Source organism: Camelus ferus, chromosome 6 (assembly GCF_009834535.1).
Source record: "Camelus ferus isolate YT-003-E chromosome 6, BCGSAC_Cfer_1.0, whole genome shotgun sequence".
NCBI lineage: Eukaryota > Metazoa > Chordata > Mammalia > Artiodactyla > Camelidae > Camelus > Camelus ferus.
The window spans coordinates 92681136-92701058 of NC_045701.1; the positions used below are offsets into that span (position 1 = coordinate 92681136).

The 19923-nt window shown below is 63.4% G+C and overlaps 1 protein-coding gene across 1 annotated transcript in view; it reads left to right on the forward strand.

Moving 5' to 3' along the window:
* Positions 1 to 459: 459 nt before the first annotated feature.
* Positions 460 to 19923, forward strand: part of KIF26A (kinesin family member 26A) — a 40073-nt gene continuing 20609 nt past the window's right edge. The window contains 3 exon segments of the mRNA XM_032482801.1: positions 460 to 692; positions 1031 to 1282; positions 13899 to 14351. Of these exon segments, the coding sequence (XP_032338692.1) occupies positions 651 to 692; positions 1031 to 1282; positions 13899 to 14351 (747 nt within the window). The 5' untranslated portion in view covers positions 460 to 650.

Below are 19923 nucleotides of genomic sequence, written 5' to 3' on the forward strand. Positions count from 1 at the left end.
GACCCAAAAGGTGGCCAGCGACACGCAGAGTGCGCTGGATTTGCAGGAAAAAGCGACCGGGAGTCTGGGGGCTGGGGTTCAGCCCCTTCTTCCTTCCACTTTGTTGTGTGACCTTGGGAAAGACCTTCCACTCTTCGGCCTTAGTTTTCTCTCCTGTAAAGTGAGGAGTGGGTTGGTATGTCCCGGGAGGTCCCAGAGTCCCAGGAGCGGAGCAGGAAAGCGCATGCGCGCGCGTGTACCGGTTCTCTCACCGTGGCCCCCAGCGCTCCTCTCTTGCGCTGGGACTCGCCTAACAGGTTGGGGGCCTCGGAATGGGTGGAGCCACGGGGGAAAGCAGGACCCCCTCCCCCAAGCACTGCTGAGCGAGGGCTTGGGCGGGTCCGGACAGCCCTCCAGAGCCCCGCCCCTGCCCCGCCCCCGGAGTCCCCAGCCCCGCCCCGGCCCCGCCCTCGCCTCCCAGCGCGACCGACCGACCGACCGACCGCCGCCGCCGCCACCGCCGCGCGCTCTCCGCCGCTCGTCCGGGCCGCGAACTTCGGAGTGGCCGGCCGGGTCATGGGGGCGTCCCCGGACAGGATCACGTAGCCACGGCGCCCCGGAGAGCCCGAGTGGCCCCGAAGCGACCGCCAAGTCCTTCCCACGTCCTGGCCATGGGCAGCCGTGGCGCTACCCTGTGCGCGGCGCAACCCGCGGTACGCGCGGCCGGGCCCGAGAGGGAGGCTGGCGGCTGGGAGACGCCAGGCCGCCCGGGACAGAGCACGGGACACAGAGGATGCACAGAGCCCTGGGGGCCCGTCCTGTAGCGGAGCGCGGGTGGCGCCGAGCCTCCTGCTGGGGTAGGGGACCCAGTCGAGACCTGGGATGGAAGAAGACGGTGGGCGGCTGGTTCGCGCCCAGCGCTCTTAACTTTGTCGATTGCGTCACTCTGGTGCTGGGTCGCTCTGAGGTCTGGAGGCACCGGTGCTGGGTCCCGGGATGGCGCCGCCCAGTGGCTCAGGCTCAGGGTCCCTTTCCGCCCCACCCCCCGCAGGTAGCCGAGGGCGGCCCGGCCCGCGAGCCGCTGCAGCTGCTGGAGGGGTCACCCCGCAAGAGGCTGACCGCCGGGCCGGAACAGGACCCCTACGGCAGCCGCCCTGCGCCCGAGGGCGCCGGGGCAGGGGCAGGCGCAGAGCAGGGCCATTCGGCCGGTGGAGGCGGCTGGTGCCGCCACTGCCACACGAAGCTCGCCGAGCTCAAGCGACAAGCGTGGAAGCTGGTCAGCGGGCCCGGGACATCCCTCCGGGTAAGTGACCCTTCCTCAGGCAGCCGTGGGACAGGGGCCCATGCTGGAACTTGGGAGACCTTGGGATCTGGAAGGAGGCGAGGTTCCAAGGATTTCTGGCCAATCCCTTCCCTTCTCTGGGCCTCGGTTTCCCCATTTGTGACACCTTGTGTGAATCGGGGCATTTTACCCTAAGAGGGTCCCAAGGTCCGATTGGAGCAGGATTGGGCGGGTGTTTCTGCTGCAGATGTCCTACAGCTGGAACCACAGTCTGCTTTGGGGGGGAAGGGAGAGGGAGGGGGCAGGGACCCCGCCCTGGGAGGGACCGCTCCTGCTTTGCCAGCAGCAAGAGGTTATCTGGTGCGATGTCGCCCTTGGGGCACCTGGGTCCCCAGCCAATGTCTGGAGACTGCACACCTGGGGCAGGAGGGCTGGGAAGGCCAGCGGGTGGGCCAGCTACTGTGAGGGGAGCCCCTTCCCTCCACCTCCTGCTTCACGGATGAGAGTTGTGTGTGGGACACAGCTTGGAGCTTTGCCATTCTGGCAGTGGCTGCCCATCTGGGAACTGAGTGACTGGGCCCCTGGGTTCCCCAGGCTCTAAGCGCCAGCACCAAGGTGTTTGCCTGGGGAGGGGGCTCTGCTGAACTCTCCAGCCAGTGGGCTTGCCCGGGGCTTGGGAGGAGCTGGGACCATTGTTCCGGGAACAATGCGCCCTGGAAGTTTGCAAAGCCTGGGAAGGTGGGGGTCTCCAGAGGAAGCCCTTCCCGCCTGACCTTCAGTCTTTCTGAAAGCATTCCTGGGAAGTCCGAATAATCCCCATTGAATCTAAATATAGTTCTCTAAGGAGGCCATGCGGTCTGGGCCAGACCCTGGCCTCCTGGGGTCCCACGGGTGTTCCCTGTGTCTGGCAGGGTGGGGTGTGGGGAGGTCATGTGAGTCCGGCTTGTGTTTTGGGCACCTTCTCTCTGCGTTCAGGGGAGAGGACCTGTGGCCTGTCCTGGGGCGGGGCTGGACCCTCCCACATCTGCTCTCTGAGCAGGGAGCAGCCTTGCCTAGCTCTGTGCCCCAGATGGCTTGAATCTGGTTGAAAAGTCACCAGAAGGGCCCCAGAAAAGAGTGTTTTGGTACAGAGTTTTTGCTACCCCACTGGGGGAAAGTGAGGCCAGAGAGGAGGGGCTTTAGTGACTGAGCTGGGCTTTGCCTGGTGGTGCTGGACATGTGGCCGGCTGGCCACCAGGTGGACAGGGGAGCTGGGTGGAGAGAGCTGCAGGTCACACCAGTCGCTGGTGGATTCGGGGGCCCTCATCTGGGAGGCCTCAATGGTCTCTGCCTGCAGACAGCTCATCAGGGAAGCTCTGGGACCACCTGCGGTGCTCACCACCCACCTCTCCTGGCCTCCCCCGAATTTGACGTTTGACACTGGGTACCCCTCAGTGCCAGGTGAAGGCTCACCCCCTGCCCAGCCATCCCTGTCACGCAGTGGCCTGCTCACCCAGCAGACGAGGGTCTCATGCTTTGTTCCTTTCTTTGGCCCTCTCCCCGGCTCTGTTTACTCCTTTGTCAGTTGGGGGTAGCCTCTAGGGGGCGCTGTCCAACCTGTAGGGTGCTGTGCCTGAGGGAGGGAAGGCCCCTTCATCCACTGTTTCTCCAGAGAAGATGGAAACGGGCCCAGGGGGCTTCAGGCCCTTGGGCTGAGCCATCTGGGCCATGGAACATCATCGGTGGTTGGGCCTGCAATCCTGGGACCTTGATGGGTCTCATTGTCCTATGAGACCCAGGCTTTCGCCAGCATCCTGGCTGATTGGCACACAGCCTACAGCCTCACCTGACGGGCCTGCCCCGTAGATCCTATCAAGGAAGGCTGGGGAGGTGGTACCCAGGATGTGTGCACACAGCTGCTTCTGCTTTGGGAGGGAGAGCTCGTTGAGGCAGCCAGGGGGCCCCCGTGTGTGACCGGCTCTGGGTGAGCCCCAGTGGGTGCTCCTGTCAGTCTGGCCCCATGGTCCAGGGGCACTGGGCTCTGCTCTGAGGCTGACAGGCCACTAGAGTGTAGAGTCTGTGTTCTAGAGTTTTCCCCGGGGGCCCTTGCTTGTTTCTTACCATGAGGAGATGAGCTTCGTGGGGTCGGCACCCCACAGTTTACAGAGAACTTTGCTGCTGTCACCTCACTTGGTCTCCTGCTTGTGGCATCTGGGGAGGCTGGGAAGGGAGGTGGCCCGCTGGGCTCCACGGCTCAAGGTGAGGATGGCCTAGGGGCCTCTGCCTCCTGGGTCTCTGCCTGGTCTCAGGTGTAGAGGGAGGCTTGAGAGGGTCGAGGACAGCGGTCTTCAGCCAGCCCCAGTCACCCTGCCGGGGCCTGATGCCTGCCCTCCCCCCCCCCCCCCCCCCCCCCCCGGGCAGACAGTTCCGGCTGTGGGACTCCGTGCTGGCTTATGAAAACTTGTGGCCTCAGTTTCCCTTTCTGTACTGGGGACCACTTTGTACCCCTTCCACAGGTGTGTGGGGCTGGCAGTGGCGCAGGCTGGCCTGTACACCTCAGGCCGTGTTGCTTTTGCTGGGGCATGGGCTCGGGGGTCATGCTGTGCCCAGGCGGTCGGAGGCCTGCTCAGCCATCGGGCGGCCTGGGCGGGAGGCCTGCCTCTTCCCGGCTGCCTTTGGTACCTTCTCACTGCAGCTGCCTCGGTGTCCCTGTCTGGGCAGTGGGGGTGAGCGTGGTTCCCATCCAGGGACTCCTCATGCGGAGCAGTTAGGACTGTGCCCTCCCCCATCTTTGATTTCCAATGCCCGGGGGCGTGGGGGAGGGGCCGTGCTCTGCCGGCCCGGGTTGTTGCCAGGAGACTGTCCTGCCTGAACCACGAAGGGTGCTGGGCCTGGGTGTGGAGGGGCTACCAGGCTGGGCCTCTGGGTCCCCCACTGAGCCACTCTCTGTTCTCACCAGGGGCCCTGGCCTCATCTTCTGGGAACCCCTTCTGGACCCCTGCGTGGCCTGGAGCTACCCTCTCCAGACGTCCTCCTGTAGCCTCCTTGGGTCACTCCCCTCGGGCCTGCTGCAGACGCCTTGCTCTGCCCCACCCCCTCACCCCCACCCCTGCAACCCTGCCAAATCCCTTCTCTGCTCTCCCTGTGCCCCTGCCTCTGAGAAGTCTCTGCCTGGGGCTCCCAGTGCTTCCCACCTGAGGCCAAAGCCAGGCCTTCCTCTTCTGCCACCACTGACCACTCTGCCCCTCTTGTCCCCTGACTCAGAACCTGAGGCCCCAGACCCCCGAGGCATGCTGGTCACTGGGTCCCTGCAGACCCCTTTCATTGTCCACAGCCCTGCCCCGCTCCCAGTGCTTGCCCACCCCCCGCTGCCCACTCTTCGGGCAGCCAGAGGGGACTCATCGGACCTTGGCTCCATCAGGAGGGTCTCTGGACGGTCCTGGGTCCTGCTGTCCCAGCTTGGCCCTGCCAAACTGAGGCCCCCTGAAAGGTGCAGCCCCTGGGCACGAGTGTCCTCTCTGTCCCGTGGTTGTTCACTGCAGCACCCCTTTTGCAGACCCCCAGCCCTCATCCCTCCCAGGCTCATTGGCAGAACCACACAGCCTGAGCTGCCCGGGGCTCCGGCTGTGGTGTCTGGACCATGGTGACCGACCCCACTTTGACTTCAGGGCGCAGAGCTCTGGGGCCCCTCTGTGTGCAGAGAGCTTCCCCTCCCCCACATCTCCACCTTCTCAGGGAGGCCACCTCTGCTGCCACCTGACCCCACCTTTTCTCAGCTCTTCCCACACTCCTTGGTCATTGGGTGGTCCCTTTGTTCAGTGTGCCACCCCCAGGCTAGGAGCTCTGTCAGGGCACCACGAGGTCTGGGTGCCCCTGAAATGTTTGTTGAATGACTGAATGACTAGGCTTTTCCTCCCACAGCCTGCTGTGTTCACCCTGGGGGCTGCTGGGCTGGATTCTGGCTCTCTCCTCCCCACCTCAACCTCCCGATGACGCCCCTCGGGAGGATGGCAATCCCCAGGCCCCTAGCAGCAGTGGGGTGGGGATACTGCTTGCGGGTTCGCCCCAGCTGCTGCCCAGATGTATCATGAGTAGGTGGTGACTCCTCCGGAGCTGTGACTTTGATGTGTCGATCCTGGCATTGAACTGATTAGCACTCTGATGGGGCAAAGTTTCAAATCTTATTTCTCTCTTGTGAATCTCGGGCTCACCCAGGCAGGGGTTTTGTCCTCCCCAACCCTGCAAATTCCAGAACCACTGCTCATGGCCCCTGCCCACCCATGCAACCCCAGCATCGGTTCACATTTTTCACCAAGCTGGGCAACAAGTCTGAAGGCTACTGGGGAGGCCAAGGGCTCTCGTCCCGTGCACAGCTTGGGGTGATGTCACCAGGCTTCTAGAGAACCCTCTGGCCTCTCTCTGGGGCCTGACTCGGGGGTGTGGATCCTATCAGTGGTGGTCCATTCCTCTGTCTCGCCTCCAGGAAGCCTGCGTGGTGTGGGTGTCCTTTGTCCCCAGAGCCCCCAGCTCTGACTGCACTGGTGTACAATGGTAGGGTCCTGGATCTGTCATCCCCACCAGGCTGTGGGCCTGGTTGGGGCAGGGGCTGAGCCCATTTGCCACTTGGGGTCAGAGTCCCTGGACCCCTGCTCCCCCCATGCTGTTTGGAGCCTGACCTGAACTCCACCAGCTTCTGGGGGGTGGTCAGGGCCACAATATCTGTCTGCCTCAGGGCTCCACAGGGCGGGGCACCTGGCGTCAGCAGTGTTCCTCAGCTGAGCCAGGTGTTGGCAGACTCCAGAGGCAGCCAGGGAGGTGTGAGTGGGGCGGGTGCTCCCTGGGGCTGTCTGCCGGGCACTCTCCCAGCTGGCAGGGAACTGGATGACTCAGCTGGGAAGGGATCCATCTATGGGGCTTGGAGGCTCCCAGGCTACTCTGTGGGATGGAGCCCAGGCAGAGGGAGGGAGGAGGCAATCCCCGCCAGCCTAGCCTCACCACCTGGCCTCTGCGAGACCTTGGCTGACCCCTCTCCACCCTCCCCTGGCTCCCCTCTCCCTAGATAGATGGTCGTCTAGCTGGTGTTCCCTTCTGTCCCTGGGGATTTCCTTCGTTCCTGTGATGGAATCACAGACTCCTGGTGCCTGTTCTATGTCCTTGCTGGTCTGGGGTTTCAGGGGGTGAGGGTGGGGCACCGGGGGCTGGCTGGGATGCAGGCGCTGTGGGTCTAGGGTATGGAGCTCTGCCTCTTTGCAGGACAGAGTTTGCTTGTGGGGAGTCCAGCTGTGGTCAGAGGTGGGGCTGAGCAGGGGTGTAAGTTGTGGTGACTGGTCTTATTGCCCCTCTGCTGAGAGGTGGAGGTTCAGGGAGGGAGGGAGGCTACAGTCACCCCTGCACCTTGGCTGGTCAGAGCCTTGCTGGGGGCTTGTCTTGGTTTAGGATGGGTTAAAGGAGTGAGTCTGGGGCCTTCTCAAGTTTCGCTTGAGTGTCCTGAAGGAATCTTATACTTGGGAGTCAGAAGAGCTGGTTCTTGTCTTAAATAGCAAGGAAAGTCTAGTTTCCTTTTTCCTTTGCCTGCCAGGAAGCTCATGGCACATGTACTTTTCAGCTTCTGCTGACCAGAAGAGCTCTTTCTACCGTGTCTCTGGGAACTGATCACTTCTATTTGTTCTAATGTGGCTGTCTCTAGCCATGTGGTTTTGTTTTCAGTTTATGCCGTGTCGTTCCTGGAAGCCATCGCACAGTTTTTATGTGAGGAGGTGTGAGGTATGAATAACTAAATAGAGTGAAAATGGACTGAATGTCCCATCGGCGTGTCTGGCCTCCGTCTGCTCATCTGCTTCATAAGAACAGGGAGCCTGTGCAGTGGGGAGTGGCATTTGAGGCTGGACTGTCCCCTGTCAGGTTGCTGGTAGCAGCCTGGGTGGCCGTGTCTCTGGGAACCACTCTCTGGTGGTCCCCTGATCTCCAAGCTGTGGCTTCTTCCTTCCCGCTGGGTGAACACCGTGGCTGATGAGACTCTCCTGGTCAGGATGGGAGTGGGGGGCACCACCTCCTGTGGTGTGGTCACTCCTTGGTAGCGCCTCAGCTTCCCCATCTGGGAACAGGGTCATTGCTCCCTCCGGATAAAGGGCACTTTTACTGCTGGTGTTGTGTTTTGTGGTTGAGGGACCATGTGGATGTCAGGGTTCCTGGTGCTCTGTGGGAGGGCTCCCTGGCCTCATCTGGTCCCATCCCTGTCCCTTGGTGGCATCTCAGGCGGTGGGGGCTGGGCTGGGGCAGGGGTGAGTGGGCTCAGCTGGGCGCCTAGGGCTGGCAGGTTTATAGTCCTGCACGGCCCTGCGCTAGGCTGCTCTGCGCCTGCTGCATCCAGCCTCGGGTGGATGTTATTACACCTCCGTGTGCACTCACGTCTGACCCTGTGTGATGAATGCTGGCCCGGGCCACTGCCTGTTTCCGGGTGGAGCATGCCAGGTGCGGGCCCTGCCCTGTGCCCTGCGCGGGGTCGTGGGCTGCAGGGCCGGCTCCCTCCGAGCTGTCTGAGCCTACGCTCCCCGTCCCCTGTCCTCCCCCTCACAGCCTCGGTGCACGGCCACAGCCCAGCTCTGCCTCCTGGAGCCCTTGCCAGCCCCACACCCGTGGCCGTCTCTGAAACCTGAGAGGTTGTTGGGAGCCCTTTCAGCTTGGCCCCACCCAGTGGCTGCCTGTAGCTCAGCGCAGGCCCCCGGTCTTATCCCCGAGGCCCCTTTCTTTGGTCCATGCCCCTACACTTTAAGTCCCAGCTCTGCACCCAAGCTGTGTGGCCTGAGCCAAGTGTCTTAGTGTCTCTGAGCCTTGGTCTGTAAAGGGAGCACACTCACGGCAGCCAACGAGTGAGGTGGTTCCCAGGGGGTGGGTGCCTGGCGCTCCAAGGGGACTTTTGGCCAGTACAGCTGGCCAGCAGGCGGCCTGGGGCTGCCGGGCCATGGTGTGCCTGGGTGTTGGATCTCGAGGTATGCCAGGGGCCCAACCCACCTGCTGTCTGTCCCCTCTGCTGGATGATCAGCAGGGTTTTTGCTGTGGGGAGTGGAACCTCTCCCCTCCCTGGATGCTCCTGAGGCCTGGACAGGAGCTTCAGGGTGGGCATCCAGGGTGGCCAGGCTGGGCCCGATGTTTATCCCTGCATTCCTCCGGCCTACCTGGCTGGCGGGATTGTGCTGCAGGAAGTGGGCAGAGCCGGCCGTCCCCAGGAGGGACAGTGCCATCAGCCAGTCAGCAGGCCTCTGGGCAATTACGTCCTCAGCTCCACCGCCCTGCGTGGCAGGGCAGAAATAGTAGACACAAGGGTGTGGAGGACTTGCTCAAGGCCTCTCACCCTGGTTTCTCCCACTCCAAAGTTTGTGCTCTTAACCAAAGTGCTGTGGATCCTGGGAGGGAAGGCTCTGGGAAGGGGAATCCAGGAGGGCCTCCTGGAGGAGATGGCATTTGATCTGGGCTAGAATTAGACCCACAGAGATGGTGGGAGCATCGAGAGCTCCAGGATGGGGATGCTTTGAGCACTTGTGGAGACTGTGTCTTGGGGTGCCAGGCTGGGGGGAAGCTAGGATGCGGTCATAGGTGGGGAGGTGTGGTAGAGAGCAGTTGTGCTCCAGCCCAGGAGCAGAGGTTGGGGCCTGCGGTGTTCTGGAGAGTCCTTTAATAAAGAGCTGTAGTCTTGGTTCTCCTGGAAGACTCATTGGAAGGGGTTGGTAGCCGGGGACAGGTCTGGGGCCACCTACGTGCAGAGGTTCCCAGCAGGAGAACTCGGGACGCCTGGGGCCAGCTGAGGGACAGGGGCCCCATTCTGCTTCTGCACCTGCCCCTTTGCTGGGCTCAGCCCCCGGAGTGGTGCTGGGCCTGCAGGGTGTGGTGTGCCCCGCCCTGGTGGTGAGAATCTGCTGTTGGCCCTGTTGCTCAGATGAGGAAGCTGAGGTCCACAGATTCTGTGCCCCGACCCAGAATGGGACAGCGGACTGAACGCCGTGTCTGGGTGAGCTTCAGTTCCCGATGAAGCTGCTTCTCTATCAGCCCCTTCCACTGAGGCCATCCTGTCTGGCTGGCCTTTAGCCCCCTGGCCCCCTCCCCCATTCTGTGTGGCATTGGCAGAGGACAGGGAGGCCATTGAGGGGAAGAGGTCTCAATGAACTTGTGTGTGCCCCAAGCTGCCCAGCTGGCTGGCGCCTGGTGCAGGGCCTTGGGGACGGGTGCCGGGCAGTGCTGGGTGGCCAGGCTGCGGCCCCCATCCCCCTGCCCCTCCCCCTGGGTCAGCTATGGGGCCTCAGAACTGAAGGCCTGCAGGATGGGATGTCTGCAGTGTCCTGGCTGGCAGGCTAGGGAGGATTGTGCTGGGGAAGGGGGGTCTCCAGGTCTTCCCACTGGACCCAGCAGATGTGGGTGGGCGGGGCCTCGGGCTAGGGGTTCCACCCCCAGAGAGGAGCCTGGCAGATGGGAGGGCCTGGGGCAGCCAAGGTGGGGCTGGAAAACTGAACCCCCCAGCTCCATCCCGCCAGGCTGCATGCAACCTCGGAATGTCAGCCTGAGAGGGCAGCGCCCAGCCCGGCAGCCGGGGTCCCTTCCTGGACCTGTTGTCAACTCCGGAAACGTGGCTGCCCGGGGTCAGGGCCCAGCACGCTTTGTTTGTGGAGAGAAGGCAGGACTGGACGCGCTCAGCTGCCTGCAGGCCACTCCTGACAGTGTGGCTGGCCTCGCGCACTCCTCCAGGCTGAACTCTGGTCCTGGGCGCTCTCCCAGCCACCCTGCCAGTGGGTGCTGGGGCCCCCTTTTAAAAGACGGGATGATGGGGGCTCAGAGAGGGTCTTCTCACAGCCCTGAGGTCTGGGGGCTTTTCTGAATTGGGGAGTAGACCTCCTTCTCACTTTCTCCCATGGGAGCTTCTGCGGGGGGGTCTGGTCAGCTCCCGCCCTGCCCCAGGGGTGAGCCTGGCCTTCCTGGACCCCGGGGAAGCCTCCCCTGGTGGTGATGGTGGGGCAGCTCCCCCGGTGAAGCCCCTCTAGGGCTCCCTCACAGGAGAAAATAGAAGGATTACTTAAAGTAACTCGGAAATCCCAGAAACACGACGGAAGATAAAAAGCCATCATTCTTAAGTGGGGGAAGGCCCCCGAAAACCCAGGTGGTGTGATGGGTATGCAGTGCTAAATTGAATCAAATTAAGAAAAACGTTTTCCAAATGCAAGTAAAATATCTGTTTAATTAGACCATAAAGAGGAAATTAAAAGTATTATTTTGCAGCAGGGTGATTCCTGTCTGAAGGCGCTGGGCTCTGGACGGGAGGGGTGGGCTCTAGGCCTCATGGTGGCTGGGGCTTTCAGGGATTAAAATTCTGGAAACTGGGGCCGTGACCTCTTGGGGGCTTGAGCCCTCCCTGCAGCTGCCAGGAGCTGTCCCACGGCTGGGAGAGGGCACTGGCCTCAGGGAAGGGCGACCTGTTCCTCCTTGGCCTTCCCCAGCTGCCCTCTGTGCTGGAGTCTGAGGGTTGTTGGCTTGTGCCTGGGGAGGGGGCAGCAGGTGGTGTGGAAGATGCTCTCGTCCCTCACCTTCTGGGGCCCAGGGTGCCCATCCTGGGAGAAGCCCCCCTCCCTGGAGCCCTGAATGCTGGGCCAGGGTGCTGGACCCTGACTCAAGGTCTGTCTTGCCCAGGGCTTGCTGGTCTGCAGGCTGTGGGGCGGGGTTCTGACTGGACGACCACAGTGAGCATCCCTTGTTGCTGCCCTGTTCCTGGCCCCCGAGCTGGCCCAGCCTCTGCTGCCTGGCCTGCCTGAGGGGCTCAGGGCCCACTGCAGTCTCTGTGTGGTCACCCCAGGTGGGTCTCTCCTCCTGGCCGGTCTCTGCCATCTCAGGTGTGTGATACCAGGCAGAAATTGGAGAGGTGGCCCCCAGGCCTGGGGGATCTGCTGGGCCTGCAGCATCGTCACCTCCCCAGTGAAGGTGGTGAGGGTCCCCCGAGAGGTGGGCTTGGCTGCCAGTGCTGGAAGGGGTGCTTGTCTCCCAAAGTAGGCTTTGGCCGTGGGGTGGGGCCCGGGTGTGTCGGGGCCCCGAACCTTCTGGGAGCTTGTGAAGTGGGACTCAGGGGAGACCATGGCCTGGAGGCCCATGGGCTTGTAAGCCCCTGCACTTGGCTTCCTGAGCTGGTGATCTGGCGGCCCTGGGCTTGTCTCCCTGTGAGAGGAGTGCTTGAGCTTGGAGGGCTCCCCCTCCTCAGAGCAGACCCCTGTGGTTCCCACATGGGGCTTGGATGCTCAGAGCCCGAGGCCTGGGTGCGGGGTGGGCGGGTGGCTGAGGCCTCCCTGACAGCCGCCACCTGAATTCTGCCTGACGAGCTGGGGGAGGGGGGTGGGCAGGGGCAACTGTGGGGGTGTGGTGGGGGTCTGGTTCTGGTGTGGGCCCAGGTCAGTCAGCAACCCCCCATCCCTTGCACTCCCCGCTTCCTGGAGGGAGTGGCTCCCCAGAGGCCCAAGGTCCCCAAGACAGGCAGAGGCCCCAGAACAATGGGCTGTGGGGCCTGGGGGCCGGGCGGGGTCTGGGCCGCCTTTCAAGTCGGGTTAATGGCTGTAGCAGGCGGCACTTCCTTCCCCTCACACCAGCCCACCATTAGCTGCCTCCCGCTGAGTGGAAAAACCAGGGTAATCAGAGCTGGGCCTGGAAAACAGGCAGGGGTGATGGAGTGGCAGCAGGCCTGTCTGAGCCCTGCGTGGCGGGGGCAGGGCGTCTGCATTCCATCTGTGGCCCGTGGGCGACCCGGGTGGGGTTCCCGCAGCGTGTCCGTGCCTGCCCCCCACCTCCGCAGGGCTCCCTGGGGTCTGCAGTGAATTCCCCACGGGGGAGCAGGAGGGTGTGGGGGTGTCCGCTAATTGGGACCAGACACGCCGGGCACTTCAGAGGCCCCCAGCCCCCACCGGAGGAAAGCCCGTACATCAGGCAGCGGCAAGGCGCGGCCTGGCCGGGCCTCGCTTTCATCCGACCTGGTCTGCCTGGGGCACGTGGGGCGGCTGGGCCCCTGGTTTCGCCGTGCTTTGCTTTTCTGTGCGCTTCTCACAGCCCGAGGATTTGGGGCAGCCCTGCTTTGAGCCGGTCTGTCAGCACCATTTTCCCAGCAGCGTTATTTTTTAACCGATGCTGTTTTTTAGTGTTAAAATTTTTTAAGACCCGATGTTCTTGCACACTTACTAGACTACAGTATTGTGTGAGCATAACTTTTATAATTGGGACGCCAAAGAATTCACGTGATTTGCTTTATTTCAACACTCGGTTTGTCATGGTGATCTGGACTGAATCCGAAGTATCTCCGGGGTCTGCCTGGCCCGGGGACACAAGAGCCGAGCAGTGTCCCCTCACAGCCAGGCCGCCCTGTCACAGCTGGCACCCACGGAGCTCTCCCTTGGCGTCTGTGGACACCAGTCAGGCTGGCCACAGGCCAGGCTCGGGGAGCCTGGGCGGGATGAATGGGCTGCCCCTTTTGCGTGGTGCCTTTGGCTTCCGAATCTGAAGGAGGGATGCGTTTTTGTGGCCAGCAGGGCATCTGGATGCGCCCAGTGTCCTTTGGGGCCAGTGTGGCCAGCCATTGAGCAGGGGATGCTTTGTGGCTGGGGAGGGAGGATTTGTGGCAAGTCCAGGATGGGCCGCTGCTCCAGTCAAGGGGGTGTCCTGGCCAAGCATCTGTAGTTTGGGCTTGCCCCTCGGGAAAGGGCAAGTATGCTGAGGGGCTGCCCAGGGGAGAGGCTGAGGCAGAGCCTGTTGTTGGGGTCGAGGGTAGGGGATGGGCCCTGGGAATGTGACTTTCGATAGCTTCCCTCCAGTGAGGTTCCTTCTGAGGATTGGTTCCCTCCGCCTCCCCTTTTTTCCAGAGGTGTCCCCTCTTCCAGGAAGCCCTCCTGGACCTCCTGGCTTCTGTTCTTAGCCCTCTTGAGACAGCAGGCTCATGGTTAGGGAGACCCACGTGTCCCCTTCAGTACAGGGCAGGGGGATGGGCTGCAGGGGCCTCCACCAGGCAGCATAGGCCCCAGCGGCCAACTCCATGTCTGCAGTGGAGCGTGGGGGCCACTGAGACTGGCCTCCTGCCTCCTGCCAGCCGTGCTCGGGCCTCCATCTTCCCGTGGACCTGGGCCACCTGCTCACCCCTGCAGTCCTATCACACAGCCTGGCTCCTGGGGTCCGTTTACATTTCCTCCCAATCCCGGCCAGGGCTGGAGACGCCGCAAAGGCAGGCAGAGGGTCTCCAGCCCGCCAGACCCACCTTGACGGGCTTTGGAAGCGACGCTGCTTTCAACTGGGGCCCTCAGCCCACCGTGGATGGGCCCCTTCCGCCAGCCCCTGGGCTGCTGCTTGGCCATGCGGCCTGGCTGCTGTGGCCCAGTTGTTGGGGGCCGTGCAGATGGACGCCTTGTTGGCCGCAGGCAAGCTCGGGAATGGTGGCTGGAGGAGGGGGGCAGTTGTCCAGGGCACCGCGGGCCTCCCTGTTAAGCCCCAGTGGCTCTTTTCCTGCTGCGTGCCTGCAGATGACACCATTTCGGGCATATTAACCAGTTCTGGATTATGTAGTGGCTGTCGTGTGGGCCGGCCCGGCGTCAGGGAGGGGGGTGGGTCCTGGTGCCCGGGCACTGACTACCTCTGTCCCTTGTACCCCCAGGATCCATGTCTCTCTGCTCTGCTTCTTGACAAGCTGCCGGCACCTGGGGCTCTGCCTGCGTGTCGCCCAGAGGCCGAGCGCCGCTGTGACGTCTGTGCCGCACACCTGAACCAGCTCACGCGGGAGGCCCTGCGGCTGCTGCAGGCCCCTGCCAGCCGCGAAGAGCTGGATGCCCCTCACGGAGGCTCTGGCCTCGCGCCCCCCAGCCCTGGCGCTGCCGCCAGCCCGAGGGAGGTACCAGCGCTGGCGGGCCTGGTGGGGAGGCAGCCGGGCCGAGTGGGACCAGACCGGAGAAAGGGGCTGGCCTGGCCGTCCGGGCCCAGTGTCCAGGTGTCGGTGGCGCCTGCTGGCTTGGGCGGGGCCCTGAGCACGGTCACCATCCAGGCTCAGCAGTGCCTGGACGGCATGTGGAGCGTCTCGCGGGTCAACAGCTTCCTGCCGCCGTCATGCCTGGTGAGTGCCCTGGACGTGCTGAGTCCACGTCTGCACCCACTGAGCTCAATGGGTGCCCTGCAGCATGGCTCCCCTCAAAGCAAGGGGGCTGCAGACACTCCTAAGGCCCAGGTCAAGTCCACCTGCCAGGTCGCTGGTGGGCAGGGTCCTCTTGTGTCCCTGGGAGTGTTGCTGCCACGCAGCACAGGCACGTGGGTGAGGATGGTTGTGGCCACTCTGAGAGTGCTGTGGGCTGACACAAGGGCCCCGTGGGCTCCCAGGATGAGATCAGACCCTCATCCTCAGGGTTGGAGTAGAGGGAACATCTCCTCCTGGTCCCTCCCTGGCCAGGCTCTCTTGCCCAGAGCACAGGCAGACCTGGGTGACATGGCCCTGCCCTGTGGACAAGTGACACAGCCTGGAGTGTAGTGGGAGGCCCGCAGGTGGTGGGAGCTGTGTGCTCACTCCTGCACACGCTTGGTCCCTCAGAAGCCACCTCTTTCCAGGTGACTGCGGACTGCCTTCCCCACCCTCCAGGGCTCCCCTCCTCAGGCCTACCAGAGTGTCACCCACAGCAGTGGCATGGCCTCCGTGGAGCCAGCTCTGGCCACCGGTGGGTCCTGAGGTGCCATGGACCCGGGCTGGGTGTGCCCAGGCAGGGCCCAGCGGTCTGAGATGAGCTCTGGGGGGTGGGGCTGGGGCCTGGCGCCTGTTGCTTACAGAGTTCTGCTGGTGGGGGTCTCTCCCAGGTGTCCCCTGTGTCCCCCAGTTTTCCATCCGGGAGAAGGGGCACCAGGGTGGGGGGTCAGGAGAGGGCGGGTTGTTGGAGCGGGGTTTCCTGGGACACTGGAGGGCGTTGGTTCTGGCTTGGTGGTGCATGGGGGTAGCTGTGCTGGGGTGGTCCCAGTAGGACCTTTCCCCAGAAGCTCTTGCACGACTGAGGGATGCCTTCTCCTGGGGGTTCGTGCCCCCGGCTGCCCCCATCTGCTTGCTGAGGGCCCAGCAGTGCCCAGCATAGGGTTCTCCAGGCAAATGAAATAGAAAGGACCCTCCAAGCGGAGGGAAGGGTCTGTGTGGAGCCTGGAGGTATGAACCCTGGAGGCCTCCCTGGAGGTGTGACCCTGGTGGTAGAGCTGCGGTGGGGTACTGGGTCAGGTGGGACCCAGTGGTGGAGCTGCACAGGCGTTTGTGGCTGCCTGGAGAAGCTCCTGCTGCGCCATCTGTCCCCCGTGGGGCCCCGGGGCAGAGAGATAGGTAGATGGCTGTGGAAGCCTTTCTAGTCACTGCAGTCAGCTGCACAAACTTGCCCGGTGAGTGTCTCGGAAATAGAGCCTCAGCAGTCCTCTCCTGTGGTCTCTGTGCCCGAGGGCTGTGGGGGTGGAGGCACGGCGAGGGCCCCCAGCTGCTGCGGCAAAGTCCCATGAGTCCCCTGGCCCGCCCCCACCTCTGGACTTGCCGGCCCCTCTGAAGGGGGTGTGGTTTGCAGGCTGAATGTTGCCATCTCAAGTGTGGCCTTGCTGGGGCTGGCCCCTCTGAGGGTGCCCTGTCTTTGGAGCCTCCCTGACCCTCAGTAGCTTGGGGTGCCCAGGGCACCCCTGGGAAGAACTTCTGGATCTGACCTGGCCTCCACCTGTTGTGACAATGCACCCTAGGGGTGGCTTTTCTGCTTCCAGCTCCTCCGTTTGCTAAGTCCTAGGGCGAGGCCAAGAAGGGGGAGGCCAGCCTCTGCTGTGCCAGTCCTGTGGTGCCTCCTGGCCTGAGAGCTGGGCTGCCTGGGAAGGAATGCGCCTGCGGGGTCGGTGGAAGGGGGAAAGCAGAGGTGAGGAGGCAGCTCTAGAGAGCTGGGCAGCTTCCTGGAGGAGGTGGCATTGAGCCGGGCCTGGAGGGAAGTGGCAGAGACAGTGGGCCCAGCGGGAGATGTGATGGGGGCACAGGAGGCCACTGGGAATAGCCAGGGGGCCTTAGACACCAGGTAGAGAGAGGGGTTGGTCTTGGCCCTGAGGGTCCCGGGAGGCAGCATAGGGGTGTGAGCTGGAGAGGACAGGCTGGCGGCCTGTCTGCCTCTGTGTGCCTGGTGGGGTCACGGGCCTTTTGCTGGGCAGCCCTACTGGCAGCCAGCTCACCATAACACGTGAGCATTCAAGGCTCCCTCCTGGTTTTATGTGCACTGATCGCGTTCGGGCGGGTGGTGATGGACTATGATGAGACAACAGTCCTGGCGATTGATGGAGACGTTACTTAAACCATAAATAGAACTTTTGGACCCACATGAGGTGGTTTCCCCGAACCAGGCCGTTGATCATTAGAGGCGGGCCTGGAATGTGGAAACACTGCGTGTTAGGCTCTAGAACGACAGGCTTCTGGAGAGGCGTGCTGCGAATCGCCACCACAGTCCCCTGGCGGGCCCGCGTGTGACTGTTTCCAGGCGAGCGTGGATCTGGGCTGCTGGGGTGGGAGGCGCGGGCCTGGAACATTCCGGGTGCTTTGGCTGGGAGCTGGCCCCGTGGGTCCTTCTGTGGGCATGGCCAGCTAGAGAGCCTGGTGTCTGGGTGGAGCAGCCCTCGGCCTGCCCTGGCCTAATCCAGGCCACAGTCCACTTCCCCGTCCGGGAGCACAGAGCTCGGCCCTTTCCGGGTCATTCACCTCCCGAGTGTCCGGGGAAGCTTCCCAGCTGGGACCGTCGAGCAGTTGCCTTCCAGACTGTGTCCGGTAGAGGCAGCTCTGCCACCATGGAGGACGTGGGTGCCCACGGGAGCGGGACTGTGGCCTGTCACCCTCCCTGGCTACCCTGAGAGCGTGGGGCCACCCCAGGTGCTCTGCCTCCGCCTGCTTCATGGGGACACAGCTGTGAACCGTGGTGTCTCCCCCAGGTCGACAGGGTGCCTGTCAGATGTCCGCAGGACACCTGCACTCACTTTACAGATGACATTAAGGCTTTGTCCTCCTGACCCCGCAGTAGGCTAGAGGTAGCACAGCCTGGGGCAGCTGAGGGTGGGACTGCGGGAAACAGTGAAAGGAGCTGCCCCAGGTCTGGGTGAGTGGAGACTTGTGCAAACCTTCCCTAGTCCTGCAGACACGGGCCAGGCCCTGCCCAGGGTCTCAGGGCTCACAGTCCAGGGAGGAGGACCTGGAGCGGAGGGTTCCCAGCCTGCCATGGGGTCTGGGGCAGCAGAGGCTCAGCCTGGACAGGGAGGATGGAGGGCTTCCTGGAGGAGGTGCTGCATGCTGCTTTGAGTGGGAGGTGAGGTCATTTTGGTGGAGCCACGGTTTCTGTCTGTCCATGGAGTTTCGGTGACACCAGCTTGGGGATGTTGCTCCTGCTGCCCCCCCCCCCACTTCCTGTGAGCACTGGCGGGGGTCCCTGGTAGGTGTCCACCCATCCTCAGGGACATGGCGGGGCTGGAGGGAGCTTTGTATTCTGGCCTGTCTCTGACCCGACCCACTGTTGGTGCCCCCTCTGGGCTTCAGGAGAGGATGGCCACACTTTCAGGGGAGCTGCTGTGATGCTATTCCTGTGACTAGCGCCTGCAGGGGAAGGACATTCCTGGCCTGGGGGCCTCTGGGGGACCAGGCAGAGCTTCGAGGAGACCCTGGTGTCTGGCACATGCCCCCTGAGCGATGCCCCCTGTGCCCTCTGCAGGGCTGAGACCGTGTCTGTGAGACCCCTCAGCCTCCTGCCCCTTCTGGCCTCCCCACCTCTCGGCATGAAATAGCCCGCAGTGAGGTGTTTCTCCCGAGGAGCGGGTGGACACTGTTCTTCACCTGCCGGGATCTTACAGACGTGGAATTCAGGCCCGGAGGGTTCCTAAGAAATGGGTTAGTCTGGTGTTTCCCAAACCAGTGCTCTGTGGAACCCTGGCGCCCACTCTGGGCCCCCCGGGCACCGGCTGAGGTCAGGAGCCTCTGGCAGGGGCCTCCCCGGGGACGGTGGCGCGGCCCACCTCACGCTCTCCTCTCTTCATGCTTTTCTTTCGTTGCTGCTCTGGCGCCTCCATCACGTTTTCTGTTTGGCCGCCCGCCTGCCCTCCCCTCGCTCCCTCTCTTCTGTCCCCGTGTTGTGGTCTTCCCTCTCGCCGTCCTCCCCGCCCCCCTGGCTTCTTTTGGCATGCCCGGGCTCTGCTTCTGGCAGGAATCGGCAGCGGCCGTCCCGATGGCCGGAGCCGTGTCTCGGCAGCTCGTGGGACGGCGGAGCCGAGGTGCGTGCGGCACCCCCGAGACAGGTCAGTGCTGGGGGGCCTGCACCGTTGCCGATGGTGCCGGAGCATTCCGGCTGGAGGCAGTGATGCCCGCCTGAGACGGTGGGATGGCTCAGGCCCCGTGGGAGTGGGCGGAGGGGCTGTGGGGCGACCCCCCAGCTCTGTCCCCTGCTGTCCAGGTGCCTCACTGGGCGGGCTCACTGGCTGGCCTGGGCCGGCGGTGGGCCCCGTGGCAGAGCCGTCACGGGCTGGGTGGGGCAGCGTGGGTGCCGGCACTGCGGCGTGAGCCCGCTTCGGTCCCAGGGAGCCCCTGCCCGTGCTGCTCGCCTGGTGGGCGCTCTGCCAAACCCAGCTCTGCTCCGAGCAGTTCAGGCCCTGCAGGTGACGCAACTTTAAAATGTCCTATACCGCCCTGCTTAACAAAGGAGGTCAGACCTTTCCTGGGGAGCATGTGCGTTAGAGGGGTTGATGTTTGAGGTGAGGGAACATCGCAGGTCCTGTGCACGGCAGGCCACGTGGGGAGGCTGGCGTCAGGGTCCTTGGCTGCACCACATCCTCACGTCTGCCTGGAGGAGAAGCAGCATCCGGTTCCCATCACACGGGCCTAGGCCTGCCTGACCCCCCTCTGTAATGCCCCTGTGACCAGGTGCCCCCTCTGATCCTGCAGCCCCCTTTCTCTTGGGTGCAGAGCCTGCCTCCTGGCTGTGGGCTCTGTGTGTCTCATGCCTGTGTCCCAGACTGTGCCCCTGGAGGACAGATATATTGAACACCTGCCATTGCCAAGGCAAGGTGCCAGGCGTGGGGAGACCAAGCAGGTGTGGTAGGTGCCCCCCAGGGGCCTCCTGATTCCTGGCACACACCAGGTGCTCACACAAGCTGGTGGGAGAAGAGAACATGGTGCTGAGAAGTCAAGCACGGCCCTGTTACTCTGGGGGTGGGCAGCACTACGTAGCCTAGGTGAAGCCGGGGAGAGATCTCAGGGCTGGGGGAGGCCAGGGCAGGGCACCTGGGGCAGGCCCAGGGAGTGGCTTGGAGAAGGGGAGGCCTGGCTGGGCTGGGTGCTGAGGGATGCACAGGAGTTCCTGCCGTATAGGCAAATGCAAGGCAGGTGGCAGGGCGAGGTGTGCTGGCACAGTGCCTGGTGGGGGCCTGGATTGTTCCAGGTTTGCCCTTCTCTGCCACTGACCTGTCCTCACGGCCCTGGGGGAGCTGCTGGTGCAGAGAGGGCCAGGTAGGGGGTCCTTGGCTATCATCCAGCCTAAGATTTGGGGCTCTCTTTGAGCTTCCTTTGCAGATGTGGTTTTGCTGTGACCCTCGGGGAGCCTGGGAGCTGGTGCTGACCACAGTCTGGGCGGGATGGGACTCCATCCCGGTGGGGAGGGATGCTGCCCTGAGCT